Here is a 17747-nt window from a genome sequence, read left to right as displayed (position 1 = left end):
GAAAGAATTTTAGCCTTTACCTTTTTAAAATGAACAATTTAAATCACTCTTACACTTTAGAAATTGAAATATAGTATTTAACAGGTATTAAAATGTTTTACTTGGTCTCTTAGTGTTATTGAATACAAGTTTAGTATTCTGTAATCCCTTATGGATTGGCTGATTTTTGAAGAACTATTTTCTTAGATTTACCAACAGGACAAGTTGTCGGCCTTTTCCCACATTTCAACCTAAAAATGGTATCTATCGCGGTTATCAAAGATTAGCCCTTAAAAAACTCTTAGCCTGTTACTTTATTACTTACCATTTCTATAATATGTATGTTTACAGAGCATCATATATTTTAAGTCTAGAATCAATAAAAAGTTGTCTTTGTCAATAATCAAAAAATTTTTAATCTAAAATAAAGTAGATGTCACGCCTCTAATTCTGCTTTTGCTAAGGCAATCATCAGTAGAAGTGGTTAGTAATATTTGTTGCTTGTTAACTAACTGGAGCAAGAGGACTTTTTAATATGAATAACAGTGGTCTCGTGCCATAAGTATTTATTTCCCTCATACATATTAAAATAGCACATTATTTTATTTAATATTTAAGGCCTAAGCAATTGATCATAAGGTATGGCTTGGAATTTAAAACTGCTGAGCAGTATGGTTCAGAGGGAGACCTTAATTTGGTCAATAAAAATTCATAATTAATGTTAAGCTTTGTGCTCATGTTATATGCTACTCTGGGATTAGACACAAAGACAAAAAACAGTTCCATATTTTGAAGGATATATTCTTGCCTCCTGCAATGTATTAGTATTGTAGTGTAGAAGACTATTTGTATATGTTGTTAGTACAGAAACTGCCCAAAAAGGTGATGGTGGAAGTCTACCTGCCAGTTAAACGGTATGCCGCAGGGGCAGCATATCCCCATGGGTCTATCTCTAGCAAACGGAATCCTGGAAACTTGAGCACCTGATAGAGCAGAAGGAAAGAAAGATTATAGTAAGTATATGCATGAGAGAGAATTTGGTTTTGCCTCCAGATGTTTGGGGTTTGGATACGTAGGGTAAATATAAATGTCTAATGAAAGTGATTACTATTGTATTTGATTTGATATTTAATTTATTATACTGAAATACTAAATTAAATACAAAAAAACTCCTACATACTGAGTATACGTTTCTCCCATTGATTCCCCTCCTGCCTCCTCCACTGATTTTGAATGTGTGCTCAGTTTGCTAGTATGAGATTTACCTCTGCCTTACCAGTGAAGAAAATATGATGTCTATATAGAATTATAAGGAAAATATATATGTGAAGAAATGTTACGTAATCTAACATTTGTATGCTAATGTGTCTTAGATTTACCAGCTATCCTAATGTGTAGTCCATTGATAAACTAAATTTTTCTTTAGTATAGTTCACATCCAGTAGAACTTCTACCTTGGAACACATTCTTAGCCTTGTTCATTTTGAATATGTGTGTATGTGCATGTGTGGAAAACAAGAAAAATACAAGCTCTAGAGCAGTGGCCTCACACTGGTTTATATTAGTGTGCCAGTCTTTCCCCTACTTCCCTAATATTTCAAACCTCTTGTGGACCATGACATTCATTTTCATACCTTCAGATTTCCGGTGCCACCAGAAACACAAAAGCAGCTTAGTGTTGATTTAGTGAAGTAGCAAAATGTTAAATACATAATAAAGCAGATTGTCGTGTCACCTAAAACAAATTAGTGATGTTTGAGTAATTAGGGTTTTGCATGTGTGTATAGAAAGGCCATTGTGCAAACAGTGGTTCATTCTGTATTGGGCACAGGTGAATTCTGCCCTGTGATTGCCATCTTTATAGCACTTTTCAGAGAATTTGTTGCCATTTATGACACTGATCTTCAGACACACTTTGTAGTGCCTTGGCTTAAACTGTCAGACTGGCAACAGCTGAGGCTGCCCATCATAGGACACATTGCTTGCAGTTACGCTTCAGTGAACCTTAAAACATTTGGCACTCGTATGTTAGAAATGTCCTTCTGAAACTCACTCTACAACAGCTTTGTAGGCTCCCTACTATTTACTAGAGTCAATCCTGATTTTGTTTGGCATAATACGACCTGGTATGCTATGACTATCCTATAAAACCACAGCTTTCAGCTGTCCCCGTGTACTAATGAAATGGAGTCGCCAGTATCCAAAAGTTCCAAGTGATTATTTAGAACATTTCCATTAACCATAAAGGCAAAGTGGTATAGAGAAAATAATACAGTCTTTGAAGTCACACAGGCCTGATTTCAAATGCCAGCTCTGCCATTTACAATCTGGGTGGTCCTGGATAAATTACTTAACCTCCGTGGTCTTCAGTTTCCTCCCAACTTTGTAGGGTTATTGTGAGCCTTGAATGATACTAAGTTATAAGTGCAGGCCGGGCGCGGTGGCCCAAGCCTGTAATCCCAGCACTTTGGGAGGCCGAGACGGGCGGATCACAAGGTCAGGAGATCGAGACCATCCTGGCGAACACGGTGAAACCCCGTCTCTACTAAAAACTACAAAAGAAGTAGCTGGGCGAGGTGGCGGGCCCCTGTTGTCCCAGCTACTCGGGAGCCTGAGGCAGGAGAATGGCGTGAACCCGGGAGGCGGAGCTTGCAGTGAGCTGAGATCTGGCCACTGCACTCCAGCCTGGGCTACAGAGGAGACTCCGTCTCAAAAAAAAAAAAGTTATAAGTGCATAGGTATTCAATCAGTGTTCATTCCCTTCTGTATTAAAGATTCATAATGGCCTTTTCATGGAACTCTCTCTACCTATAATTATGTGATTGTGCCTTCAGATTATCAAAATTAGATGAATTATCCATGTGCCCTTGGTTTTGAATGTTCAACTCTGTATTGCAGAATGCCTACTCAGTTGCTTGAATGGGTCTTGGAGTTAATAAAATGGCTGTAGAATTGAGTGGGCGTAAGTGTTTGCTAAAGTTTGCTAAAGTTTAACAATTCATCATTATTCATGGAAAGACATTTAGTCAAAATTCACGAATTATAAGAAAACAGTTATATTCTACCCAAAGTGGGACTGAGTGAAAATAAAACTTATCCACAGGAACATTGGACAAATGTGGTAATAATGCACAAACCATTAATAGAGCTCAATTAACTTCTGGAGGTCTTTTATATTGTCCAACATATGGTCCGTACCATTCATAACAAATTGCTATTTGTGGAAGTCATTTCTTTTTAAGATGAACCATGATCATACCTGAGTTGGATGTCTGGTAAAGAGATGAATATGTTCAGAATATTCTAACACACATTACGTAATATACCGTACTAGGGCCTGGTTGGGGTTGCGGGGGTGGCGGGAATGTAAAATTAGAATAAGTACCTGCTTTCCTAAAATTTACAATCTAAAAGATGTAGAAATGCTTGAGTACCAGCTATTATCTCTTGGGGTTTCTTCACTTTTTTTTCACAAAAAATAGAAAAATATTGGCAATATAAAAATTTTTAATATCAGATTGCTTGATTTATTCATGTGGTGAAACATTTGAGTTATCAAATTTTGCTTCCTGAAAATCTGAAGTTTCCGAACAATGGCACTTAAATCTCAGTAATGCTAAAAGGAGTGGTAATTTATTTTCATCTCACAGAAGAGACACATTTTGTTTTGTTTTGTTCTACCAGCATTTTCCCCAAATTTGCTCCATTGAATAAGGTATCCTAGGCTGCAGCTACATATTTCTGATGGCAGTGGGTATATTCCTTAATCTTCCCTAGGGTTGCATCTCTGCCAAATGCCAAGTTTCTCTCATGTTTGAAAGGAGAAAAGTAAATGACATCGAAGCCTGGATTTGACCCTCAGAAACTCCCGGAGACCACTCCCCTACGAGGAGCTTCCTGACTTCCCAGTCCTGCATAAGAGGGCCTCTGCCCTCCAGGGAGGCACAGTTGGTAGTGCTGGAGAGCTTAGGAACTACATGTATTCCCGTCTTTTAATAGTTACTTCTCTGTGTCTTCTGTTGCTGGCAAACACATTGGTTTTACATTTTTAATAGTGATTTAAAGTTCTCTTGAAATAAATTTAAAATGAATTCATATAAAGAAAATTAGTAAATCATTTGGGTAGAGTATAGCTAACATAAAGGTTAAAACTCAAATGAGTGCACAGTAATCTTGGGCCTTTGTGAAAACCAAAGATTGATGCTTAGGGAATCCAAAAGAAAGATAACTTTTTTTTTTTTTTTTTTTTTTTGAGACGGGCTGGAGTGCAGTGGCCGGATCTCAGCTCACTGCAAGCTCCGCCTCCCGGGTTTACGCCATTCTCCTGCCTCAGCCTCCCAAGTAGCTGGGACTACAGGCGCCCGCCACCTCGCCCGGCTAGTTTTTTGTATTTTTTAGTAGAGACGGGGTTTCACCGTGTTCGCCAGGATGGTCTCGATCTCCTGACCTCGTGATCCGCCCGTCTCGGCCTCCTAAAGTGCTGGGATTACAGGCTTGAGCCACCGCGCCCGGCCCAAGATAACTTTTTATTATGCTACCTATCGATAGTTTCTCAATAAAGCCTTTGGTGGGTTTAGTAAGCAGTGTAGTCAGTGGAGTATGTATTCTGGCTGTAGCATTAGGCAGGCTACATTTCAAATGCCATCTCTGTTTAAGGAGGTCTCCTGGGGCCCAGGGACCTCATTTATAAAATAGGAACCTTACCTCTTCAGATTGGTGTATGAATTAAAGACGTAGCACATACAAAATGAATGCAACATAGCTGATACCTTTTCATTCCCTCTGACTCCCCTCGAATATCAATGTCAGCTGTTTCTATTCATGACTTATGAACTGAAAATAGGTCATAATTATTTACATCCAATTATTGGTTGTAATGTATTCTAGTAAAATAAGGAAAAGCCAAGTGTTAAATCCTCATGTTTACTGCAGCACATAGAAATCAAAAGTTTATGTCAATGGCAGAGTCAGGTTTAGATTTTCATCTAGTTGAGCTAACCAGTGCCACTTCCCCTACACACACACACACACATATTAGTGTATATATGTTTTGTAACAGACTGTTTTCCTCTCTGGTTTGATAACTAGGAAACTGAGAGCTGAAATTCTGATCTTTATTAGAGTTGTGCAGAGCCTTTTCATGTACATGCTTTGTTAATAGCTTTGTATTGTCTTCATTTTTCTATTCTTTCCTGATTTTCCCTTTGCCTCAATTTTGTTTTTGTTTTTTTTTTAGCTAGGGTCTTGCTCTTTTACCTAGGCTGGAGTGCAGTGGTGTGATCACGGCTCACTGCAGTCTCAATCTTCCAGGCTTAGCATTCCTCCCGCCTCAGCCTCCCAAGTATCTGGGACTAAAGATGCCTACCGCCATGTCCAGCTAATCTTTAAAACATTTTTTTGTAGAGATGGGGTCTCGCCATGTTGCCCAGACTGGCCTCGATTTCCTGGGCTCTAGCAATCCTTCCACTTCAGCCTCCCAAAGTGCTGTGATTACAGGTGTGAGTCACCTCTCCCACCCTCAATCTATTTTTTTATGTTGCATCCTATTGTACTACCCTATCATATTGTACTGATCTTTATTAATGATGTACTACTATATCCTTTATAGTTTTCGCAAATCATTTTTGGAATAAGGCTGAGGATAATTATATATACAAAATAATGTCAACCCACTGCTGAGTGATGTTCTAGGCCAAATTTAGAAAAAAAGATGGGGGAAAATGTAATGTGACCCTGAAACGGATGTCAGATAATTCCCTGGTGGCTTCTAAATTTAAGCACTTCATTCTTGCCCACACACAGCTGTGTTATGCCACTGATTGTTGCTTCACATCAATAGCCATTAAAATCTATTTGACTATTAAAAGAAAAAGGAGGACTCACATCATTAACAACTCTACCAGTTCAAATACATGTCTTTCAAATTAGCCTCCTCTGAATATGATTCCAGTGTGTCATAGCTAGAAAAGTATTCAGGGTACCTCTCTTACAAAAGCCTTCGTAGCTAATTTAGAAGCTACAGAAGAAAAATGAACCTCATAATTCCCTCTTCTGTTTAAATAACCATTTTATCTAACATAATTAACCACCTTATATTCATGAGGCTCAATACATCAAATGTTTGGAAGAATATGCCACATGGTTTAAGGGCCATTCACAAGGAAAAAGAAATTCCCAGAAAGATTTGGCGCAATGGCAGAGTTACTGGAATAAGTGTAGTTAACCAAAAGCTACTTTGAGGCTCAGTTGCAAGTTCTGGTATGTTTGTTTTTAAATGAATCTCAATAGGACACCCCATACAGCATAATCCTACATGTTTCTAGGGAGCCAAAATATTCTAAATATCAAGATTTATTTGGGTTCTGTTTGTACAAAGCATAAAGATAAATTATAAAAACAAAAATAACTATTTAGAAGTCTTTTATAGCAAATATCTATTTTGGCAGGAAAATTACAGCAATCGTACCTGTAGTGTATAGTCTAGGACTGGGACTGCTTTGAATGAAGGGAAAATAAAAGAGTATTTGTATATGTGTTTTCATATTCTGATTTGAAATACTCTATCAAGAGAAACTAAAAATTATGTTTTACAGCTCATTCTCATTCTTATGACAATCTTGTGATTATGTTTATTTAATGTTAAATATTTTCTGGCATTTTTTTAGTTTAATTATTTTTAGCTATTCACCCACAATTGCAGTAAGGCTGACATAATTACCTCCTTTAATTCACAAAAGACATGTATTTACCTATTTGTTATAATGCTTCCTATGCTAGCATGCTGTTACTATGACAAGACTACTCTGAACACACAGTAGGTAGAATGATACCATATATTGCACAGCAACCCCAATAACTGAATGTTAATTTAACCGATCAAGACAAAATAACTGCAATAATAAGTACTCTTATCTTTTAACCAAATTAAACGGAGCTCACATTGGTCTTAAGTAGCTCATTGCTTTAGCAATCACTAGAAATATCAGCCAGTGAAGGTACAAAGTGTATTTGCAAAGCTGCAGGTAATTAAGAGATCCGAGTAGAAGATCTCATTGTAGTACCAGTGTTGTAGGTATTAGTGTCATATCTAGAGTATTTGACACCCAAAGTGGATTTTTTTAATACCCACCTTCACAGGACAAAATTGTTTTCAGTAATAATCATGAAAGGAACGAGAACGATGACTGAAAAAGGAGTGCAGATACTGAAAATGTCTTTTATTGAAAATGTGTGTGTTTGTGTGTGTGTGTGTGCACACGCATAATAATCATGCCAGTACAAAAATTTAAAAAGGAAATATTACAAAATAAAAAATATCATTATTTTAAAATTATATTATATATCTCAAAAAGAGGGGAGAGTTTATACCTACATGTTAGTCTGTCTCGGTAATACATACTAACATTACAGTAATTGATAACTGAATTTTAGTAAAACCAAAACATCTGCAAAAGGTACAATTTAGACAACTAGATTACACTACTGATGTAACATTCTGTTTTCTTGAGTTATTCTTTAGTTGAAAAAAAAATGGTTAGACCAGACACAATGACTCACACCTGTAATGCCAGCACTTTGGGAGGCTGAGGTGGGAGGATATCTTGAGACCAGGAGTTCAAGACCAGCCTGGGCAACATAGGGAGACCCCGTCTCTACAAAGAATTTTTAAAAATCAGCTGGGCGTGGTGGTATGAGCCTGTGGTTCCAGCTACTTGGGAGGCTGAGGCAGGAGGATTGCCTGAGCCTGGGAAGTGGAAACTGCAGTGAACTGTGATTGCACCACTGCACTCCAGCCTAAGCAACAGAGCAAGACCCTGTCTCAAAAAAAAAAAAAAAAAAAAAAAAAAAAAAAGTTAATGAAGTAGTAGTATTCAAATTTAGTAAAAGACAATGCTTGAAATAAAATTTGCACTTGTCAAAAACATTACGCCTCAGACTTGGCATGCTGCTTCACTATTGTAATAAAAACTACACAGAATGACCTAATTGAAGTAACTCAGGTTCTTCATCTTAAAATCACGGCACTAAATTGTTCATTTCAATTATACTGCTTAAATATAGAAGTTGCCTTCAAAGCGAATTTCAGCGCTTCTCAATTGTTACTCTCAAAAAGAATGGGTATAGCAGAGCCCTTTTGTGGGGGATTAACTGTATAATTGGAAATTCTCCAAATTAATTTACATGTAGGATACAATGTTTATTAAAGGATAAGTTATCAAGATGTGGTTATTTGAAACTTTCATATGTTTTATTTCAACTCAACCACAACCGGAGCAATTGTTTAGAATTTAACACAAGGTAGTTTACAGGAGGATTATTTTATTATTTGCATAGTTTAGAATTGGTGGCACACAGTGATAATGAAAAGCAGACAAACTTTTGGTCAGTTGTATTACTATGTACTTCTCTACAGACATTGCATCCCCTTTTGCCTGTATCAGGAGGGGACTACCCTGCCTGCGACACATTACTGCTTACCCTCATTTCATCTCTCTCGACAAAAACGTGCTTTGTTTTGTGCCAGGGGCATCCAACTGCAGAAAACCTTCAAAGATGTGCTACACCAACCTTGAACGTTGTATGTTCATCAATATTCACTTAGTGAGAAGGAGATCCAAGGATGCTGTCTATTAGTAAATTAACAATTCTCGAATAATTGTGTGTCAACCACATGCTTCCCAGGGCCTTTATACAACATGATTAGTTCTGCATCATAGTCCACCATTAACACTATGCAGGCTCGTTTGGCCCATTTTACTGGGGAGGACATTCAGAGCTGGCCTTAGGTGGGCAGTTGACCCTCAGCGTTTTTGCTTTCTCTTTGAGTACATTACTAGTATCCACTTTGCCCCTTCTCCATACCTAAAATCTCAGTACTTCTGTGTGCCTAGATTTTGGGAATCACTTCCAAGTCTCCGTGTCTTCAGTAAAGTATTACGGATTTCACGCGCTCTAATATTAGAGGATTTGCTTTTCAGATAGAATGTTGCAAAGTGAATAAAGCTGAGCAAAAAGGCCAATGGTGCAATTTCTGACATTGGGAGTGTTCTGTATTTTGGGCTATAGGGCCTACATACTGTTAGATACCTTTCAAACTATGCTACATTAGCAGCTCCTTATTCGTCCTACTCATGTGGTCCATCCACCTTGATAAAGGGACAGCCAAAATTATTACTCGTGTTTGCAAACAGGGAATTAGGGCTCATGAGCTTATGGGAGCATCTATCCTCATGAGCACAGGTTATCAAATCTTTTTATAAAGTCACAGGGCTTTTCTATCTTAAAACTAAAACAACACTCCCCCAGTCCCCAAGATCCACACAGTGCAAGTAGCTGTGCAATCACAATTATATCTATTTTCAGTTTCTAAATCTGAAAAATGTGGAAGCAAGGCAAGATGATTAGATGATCTGTTTTTTACCCATCTCTTTTTAAATCTTTTAAAAAGTCAATCTCTGTTTTTTAAATTGGGTCTCTTTTAAATTAGTGTAGGTATCAAATTTTATTGTTAGTAGCCATGTAGTTTTGAGAGATAAGACAATAAGAAAAAAGTAATGGTGACAATGATGATAGGGCTCATAGTTAAGGAAGTTGAGTTATAAAAATCTTCACCTATAATTTTGGAGATTAGGTCACAATTTTAAAAATTAATACATTTTACCTATAGATAACTATTTGTTGAACATCTACTATGTATCAGGCATTATTCTAGTCACTGGGGATCAGCATGAATGAAACAAAATCCCCTGATCTCAAGGAGTTTAACTACAGTAAGAGAAGATAGAAAATAAAGATGTAAATAAGTAAAATACATAGTATATCAGGTGGTGATAAATTCTTTGGAGTTAAAAAAAAAAAAGAGGGAAGAGGTAATCAGGACAGAATCCTAGGAATGGAAGTGGGGTACAGTTTTTAAAATGTAATGTATAACGGTCACAAAATGGGGGAGAGCCAGGTAGCAGGGGGCAAAAGTGAACCCTCTAATGATTGGGAAAAGAGAAGCACATGCTGTGAAAGGCAAAATCCACACACCAGGAAAAAGAAGTGACCCAAACTTAATCATCACAAGGACATCTAGGCGTCACAAGACAAGTAAAGGTATCATTGAGAAGTACTTCTATTTCTCAAACTCAGTATCTTGCTATTTTAAAAGATCTTTTAAAAAACAGCTGTTATAGTTTCACAAAACACCTAAAGCCTAATTGCAATTGCCAACTGCCTTCTGAAACATCAGCATAAAATCCACAGGTATGAAAGATAATGCTTGAAATATTGTGTCCTAAGCAAGACTGTTTCTCAATAAGATAGTCTGCTATTTGACTTTTTAAGCTTTCTATTAGTAACTATAATTGGAAGTCAGAGGTTGGAAATTTTCAATTCAGGAAATCCATTGTGAGTACCTTGAGCAAAATTGTGGGGAGAGGGAACTGCATTCATGAGGTGACTGATCTAGAGTTGCTGAGGCCAACTGCTACCCTGGAGGATGTGGGGTATAAAAGAGAAAGAGGCATACGTTAGAGCTGCACCGTGGTCAAAGTCAGCTCCAAGGAAGAGAAGTTGGGCTTTGTCTAAGAACTGCTTTGTCTTGCCCAGAGAGGTAGGCAGTAGACCACCCACTTTTCAACGGGCTCTGGGCTGCAATAAGAAGCAAGAGCAGTAGTGGACTGCTGTGCTCAACATCAGTATTCCATGCAGTTGGGTAGAGAAGTTGGACCAAACAAAAACCCCTTGTGTTTTGGATAATGGAGGGAAAAGTCCATTATTTGCCCATATTTATCCATATATTTATGAGCAATTTGTAGAACAGTTCAGACATATTACATCTCCAAATTGTATAAATATTCTATACTACTTCTTAAATTGAGAGGATCTTAAGTAAACTATTTAATTACACACAAGTAAAGTTTGAACATGGAAATTTTGGCAAAGGATATGTTGAGAGTATTAATTATCACACATATTTACTTATGCTATACAAATGCATGGTGGTGTAGGCTAATTGTGAACCTAGGTAATAATACCTAACATTTGTCAAGCACTTACTATTGATTAATCTCTGTGGATTTTCTCTTTTAATCCTCCCCAAACCCGTGGACGTTTGTTCTATTGGTACCTCCATTTTGCAGAGGAGAAAAATAGGGACTTGATGAGAGTAAGCTGTAGAGCCAAAATGTGAATACAGGACAGCCTCTCTGGGGAGCTTGATTTCTTCTCCCTCTAATACAAGTGCTGTCAGGAGCAAACCTGACTCTTTGACAGCTGCAATGCCAAGACTTACATCTATTTTTATTCTTCAGTCGTCTTCTTTCTAACGCAAATAACACGAAAGCTAAAGTACTGACATTGATCCAGTTCATCTTTTCCCTAATTAGGTTGGTGTGAGCATTTCTCTGCAGATCTTTCACCTTTCTTAACCCCCCCTTTTACTAATGGGGGCATTCAGTTGATGGGTGCTCTCTGGCAAGCCTGCCAATGATGCTTTGTAATCATCTGTAAAAGAAACTTTTGCCCTGATCCCTCCATTTCCACAAGCAAATGACTCACTCAAATTTCAGAGGCAAGAGGTGAGAAAAACATAAATGGGATTCCTTGAAATGCCTCCTTCAGGTTCAGAGACCATACCTTGCAGGGGCTAATTGTCAGAAAGTTTAATTGTTACCCTGCAACTTGAGCTTCCCTCCTGTGCTGGGGCACACCATAGGTGCTAATAGTGAGGAAATTTGTGGCTCTGCCGTGCTCTCTTCATTAAGCTAATGGAACATTTTCCTCTCATTTTCTCCCTAGGGTGGCTGTAGGAGTACAACCTTATAATTGTTACTCTTACAGTAATTGGAGGTAGTAGGAGTATATATAATCTTACTGTCTTTTCTGTGTGAGGGTAGTTTATTTATGACCTATTGATAATTCTCAGCCAGCAGCAGAAATCAGTGAGTATTACATTAGCATTCCCTCCTAGGAGAGTGACTACTAAACAAAGACTATTATTAACCAAAATAAAACACATGAGGGATGGCCCATCATCCCAGACATAAACTTCATTACTGCAAACATTGACCCCTCTGGGAATCATGGGCGTTCATTTCTTCCTCTAGAATTCATAAAGGCTTAATCTTTACCTTTCTTTAGATATATGACTAGGCTTCATGAATCATTTTGGGAGGCTCTCAAAGTCCACTGCACATTCTTCAATATGGTAGCATGTTCTGTTTGGTCGTTAAAGTCCTTGGAGTATAATAGGCCAGGAGAAAAACATCAAAATTCACCATTCAACCCCTGAATCAGAGCCAGTGGGCCATGCTGAGTATAATTTTGGGCCAGGAGGACCCTCCCCAAAAGAAGGACGCTGGGATGCCCTTGGAACCTGTTAACCTAAAGACAAATGGGGAGATGTACAAACACCCTTACTGCCAAATCTTGACCCCCTGCAGTGTACCTTGATGAATTAACCCTTTCATTGCCATCTATAAGGTGGAACATTCGTTAGTACATTGAGTATTCTCTGAAAATTCTCCACAATCCATGTGTTACATTTGGTCTTCGTTGCAGAGCAGCTGAAAAGAATGTGCATGTTGGCAATTTTGCTGCTTAAAATAGTTCCATCCAAGGACTGCCCTTTATTTTTGGATAGACAATCTCTTTCAAGATAAGTACAAAGAGCTCATAAGTATAAAAAATTAGGTTGGTACTCATGAGAATATAATATTACATATTCTGCTCTACCAGGATATTAAACATCCAAATATGGAATGCTAGACAGGATGCATGGTCAAACATCTTAATTGATAAAACTTAGAAATTAATGCTTAAAATCAGCATTAATTAAGTATCTATTATGCGGCAAGCACAGCGCTAAGAAAATTCACAGATATTATTTCATTTTCTACTCTGGTGGTAGGTAGAATAATGGTCCCCCAAAGATGTTCATATCCTAGTCACCAAAAACTGTATGTTACCTTACGTGGCAGGTATTATTAAGGATTTGATATGAAAGATTATCCTCAATTACCTGGGTGGGCCAGTGTAATCACAAGGGTCCTTATAAAAGGGAGGCACAAGGATCAGAGTCAGAAAAGAAGATATAACCATGAGAGAAGTCAGTGATATGACCGTGAGCCAAGGAATGTAGGCAACCTCTAGCAACTGGAAAGGGCAAGGAAATGGCTTCTGCCTCTAGAGCCGCCAGAAATAATGCAGCTCTGCCAACCCACTTTGGGCATCTGACCTCCAGAACTGTGGATAATAATGTTGTGTTGTTTTAAGCTACATTTGTGGTAATTTGTATTGCTATGCAGTAGTAATGGCCACAAGCTATTGGCCACAAACATGGCCACCCAATTGACTAAGTAGGATACTGTCTTAATCCACTTGGGTGGCTATAACAAACTACTGCAGACTGAGTGGCTTACAAACAACACAAATTTATTTCTCACAGTTCTGGAGGCTGGGAAGTCCAAGATCAAGGTGCCAGCAGATTTGGCATCTGGTGAGGGCTGGCTTCCTGGTCCATAGGCAGACATCTTTTCATGTGACATCATGTGGCAGAAGGGAACAGGAGCTCTCTGGGAGTCCCCTTTATAAGGGCACTAATTCCACTCATGCAAAGGTCCCAGCTCCCAACACCATCACACTGGAGGTTAGGATTTCAATGTACGAACTTTGTGGAGAGATATAAACATTCAGTCTATAGCAGACACTAATGCAGCTCCCAACAATTTTACAAAACAAAACTACCATCTCAATTTTAAAGACAGAGAAATTGATATTTCAAGGGATTCAGGTGGCTTGATTCAGCCTTCAAGAGAGAATTTAGGTACACTCAAAAATAGCCACACCTTATGCATTGTGAGAGCAATCAGTCCTTGAAGCAAATAAGTTTTCCCCAGGTCCTGAAAAAGCTGCAAGATGCATAAACTAGCTAACTTACTGACAGAACATTCATTCTTTTGTCTTCAGTCGTCAGACTAGATGACTTTTTAATGAACGTAGCTTTTATTTTTGAAAAATCTGTTAAGTTAGTGAAGATTAATTCAGCATTTCTGAAATCAGAGCTTGCTGTATTGCTTCTTCCATTCTCTCACCATTTTAGTTTGGGCTCTCAAACCATGTATACCTGAGTGAAATAAACAGTCTGTGAGGAAAAAGGGCTTACTGTGTTTCCTGGTATGCAAAATGGCAACTTTAATCAGGTAGGGGCCTAGGAAAAGATGTCATATTCTAGTCTCAACTTTGCAGCCTATGTAAATCGAGAGTGTATTTTTGGATGATTAATGGTCATTTTCCACGTACCTGGCATCTTGCAGTTCACTGAGTTCTGCAGCACGTCTTTAATAAAGATCTGAGCCACCGGGATTTCGGAGGGTTGCTTTAACTTTGAGCCCATTTGGTTCTATAATAGATATAGTGTTCATGGCCCATCACCCCTAGCTTGGGGGAATATCCCTGCCCTTTCTATGTGGTACAGATGAGGACAAGCTAAATGTCCCCATGTGACCTAAGCCTAGCCAATCAAAGTGCTCTACCTTCTGATCATAATGATTGGTTCAGGGATCAGGGATGGGTATATAGCCTAAGATGATCCAGAGTTCTTTTTTGGACTTTATTACCAAAGAAGAAAGATATTTTTTCTTCCTCCTTGGCAATCTATAATAATAGATTGTAGCCACTGTAAGCATGTGACTCATGCATCTTGCAACCATTTTTCCAGAACCTTAGGGGGCAGCCATCTGCTGTAAGAGAATGCAGCCAACACCCTCAAACTGAGAGTTGAGAGTTAGGGAGGAAAGAAAACAAAAGCAAAAGAGTCCTAATTTATCCAGCCATACCTTATGCAGCTAGTCCTGCTCCTGGACTCTTCAAGTACATAGGGCAATACACCACCCTTTTTAAACTTAAGTTATATTTGATATGGATTTGTGATTAAAATAGAATAGGTTTTTTGTTTTATTTGAGACAGAGTTTCACTCTTGTTGCACAGGCTGGAGTGCAATGATGCGATCTCACCTCATTGCAACCTCTGCCTCCCGATTCAAGACATTCTCCTGCCTCAGCCTCCTGAGTAGCTGGGATTACAAGCATGCATCACCATGCCTGGCTAATTTTTTGTGTTTTTAATAGAGATGGGGTTTCACCATGTTGGCCAGGCCTGCCTCAAACTCCTGACCTCAAGTGATCCTCCCGGCCATCTGCCCAGTACCCCACAGGTCATTCCTAATTTTTAAAATGTAACCTTTTAGATTTTCTTAATGCATATATAAGCAAATGGACAAATATGTCTCTATTTTCCTCTATTTTAACACAAAAAGTAGCACAGTAGACATTTTTCCTCACCTTGATTTTTTTCACCTAAGAATATATATTGGCAGTCCTTTCCTATCAATAGATAGAGAGCTTCTTCACTCCTGTATACAGCTATACAGCACTGCAAGATCAGTTCTGATCACAGGCCGGGCGCAGTGGCTCACGCCTGTAATCCCAGCACTTTGGGAGGCCGAGGCAGGCGGATCACGAAGTCAGGAGATCGAGACCATCGTGGCTAACACGGTGAAACCCCGTCTCTACTAAAAATACCAAAAAGTTAGCTGGGCGTGGTGGCGGGCGCCTGTAGTCCCAGCAACTCGGGAGGCTGAGGCAGGAGAATGGCGTGAACCTGGGAGGCGGAGCTTACAGTAAGCTGAGATTGCACCACTGCACTCCAGCCTGGGTGAGAGAGTGAAACTCCTTACCCCTCCCTGCCCTCCCACCAAAAATCAGTTCTGATTAGAAGGACTGTGGAAAAGCAGGCTGGTTTTGAGAAACTGAGTCAACTCTATGTGAAAAAAATAGTATAACTCTTATGGCAAAGAGTATATAGGATTTTTGGCCCGCATTTTTAGTAAGTCAGAATCTCCCATTTTTGCATCCTACTAAGCCTAATATTTCCCAGAGATGAATATTAATCTTTGGCGCTACTTTTGCCATGACAATTACGAATGACCCTATATAATCTTGAAAAATGAATCCAGGGCAAATAGAAGACTATGGCACAGGTTGCAAACTGGAGACCTACAACTCAGCCTGCTTCACAAACACATTTTCTTTGTCCTGCACACTATTTAAAAATATATATATTTAGCTACTTTTTAATGTTTAAAATGTTTTAATTGGGCTATTTCATATTAACATTTTAATATTTTGTTTTATATCTTATTTTAAAATTTCATATTAAAAACACAGATTTCTGGTTTCCCTTGACAACTTGGATTGTTCATTTCCACAAGGCAGCAACAGGTTGAAGTTCAATAGTGAGGACCCTCTTTAAATAGGGCATTCCCTTTTCAGTTCTCCACAGTTCCTATTGCTTTTTGTGGTCCCCCACCTGTAAGGTCAAGGGTCTTCTGACATATATTATGTCTCTTGCTCTATTGCTTCTCTTTATTTACACCCAGGTAACTTCTATGGACATTTGACTGTGTGACCTTAAGTTTATTATATTTGAATCCTGGAGGACAGTAACACCCCTTCAAAGAAGAGTTATTTTCACAAGACTATCTTGGAAATGCTCAGGGGGGAAAAAGAAAGTTTTCCTCTTTTTCATCTTCATTAGTTTTTTGGGTTGAATAGTAAAAGAAAAGAAGAAAAAAATTATTACAACATATAGACATCTCAATACATAAAGTACCTAAGAAAGATTTTCATACTCATTCTAACAGTTATTACACCATGTTTTTTTCCATCTTTGATTTGACCTCGATCATGGGAAAAGTAGCATCTTGAATTACTCAGTCTTTCCTAAGGCCAATTCTAAATTTCAGGTTAAAACTGAGTCGTGACAGTGATTCAGTTTCATGACTTGAGGGAACATCTTATATTCCCCATTGTTCCTAGCACAGTCCAGTCCGTGGTAGGCCCTCTATAAAGATATACTGGATTTCCATCTAAAGATGACAGGTTGCACATATGCATGCCTTCTGTCAGCCTTAACAAAACACACAAAAATAACAGGAAAGGGTTTTTTTCTTTAAAAGAACAAGAAGCACCCTCACGCGGTGGCTCATGCCAGTAATCCCAGCACTTTGGGAGGCCGAGGCAGGCGGATCACCAGAAGTCAGGAGATGCTCAGGTCAGGACAAATAGAAAACATAAGAGCATTTATTCAAAAATTAGAGGAGAAATACAGGAGATTCAAAGGAGATAATCAGATAACAGGGAAAATGGAAAGGGGAAAGGTAGAAATCACCAACAAAAACAGTCATGAGAATTTTCCAAAGTTGAATTAAGAACATGACTTTCTGCATTCAAAGGGCCTGGTATATGTCCAGTCCAATAAATAAAAATACACTTATACATGGCTCATAATTTTGAATTTCAGAACTCAGAGAACAATGAGAAGATCCACAAAGCTTCTAAAGGGAGAAAACATTAGACATAAACAATCAAGATTCAGTATTGGATCAGACTTCTTAAGAGAGCACAGAAAACTAGAAGAAAGTTGAATAATGCTACAAAATTCTGAGGGAAAATAATTTACATTCTAGAATTCTAGGCCCAATCAAAAATCACTTGAATGAGACATTTAGAGATTCAAGTTCTCCAAAATTTGCTTCCTTATGTATTCTTTTCAATGAAACTTCTAAAAGAGGTCCTCCATTAAAAAAAGAGAGAGAGAGAGAAAGCCAGTTTAAAAAAAAAAAAAAAAACTTATAATTCAATAGACCAATAGACTGGGGATGGATCCTACACATTTGAGAGGCAAAGGTAATCCCTAGCACAACAGTAATTACAGGTGCCAG

At 38.3% G+C, this 17747-nt stretch overlaps 1 protein-coding gene across 3 annotated transcripts in view; it reads left to right on the top strand.

Annotated features, from left to right (window-relative positions):
* Window positions 1–4201, top strand: part of LOC105473605 (adaptor related protein complex 5 subunit mu 1) — a 32220-nt gene extending 28019 nt beyond the window's left edge. The window contains exon 9 of one of the 3 annotated variants that reach the window (XM_071100115.1): window positions 3757–4201. In XM_071100115.1, the coding sequence (XP_070956216.1) occupies window positions 3757–3797 (41 nt within the window). In that variant the 3' untranslated portion in view covers window positions 3798–4201. The remainder of the gene's footprint in view (window positions 1–3756) is intronic. The other 2 variants (XM_071100117.1, XM_071100116.1) reach the window with 2 other exon arrangements.
* The last annotated feature ends 13546 nt before the right edge of the window (window positions 4202–17747 follow it).

This window comes from Macaca nemestrina, chromosome 7 (genome assembly GCF_043159975.1).
Source record: "Macaca nemestrina isolate mMacNem1 chromosome 7, mMacNem.hap1, whole genome shotgun sequence".
In the NCBI taxonomy this organism is placed as follows: Eukaryota; Metazoa; Chordata; class Mammalia; order Primates; family Cercopithecidae; genus Macaca; species Macaca nemestrina.
This window is presented reverse-complemented; position numbering and strand designations above follow the sequence as displayed.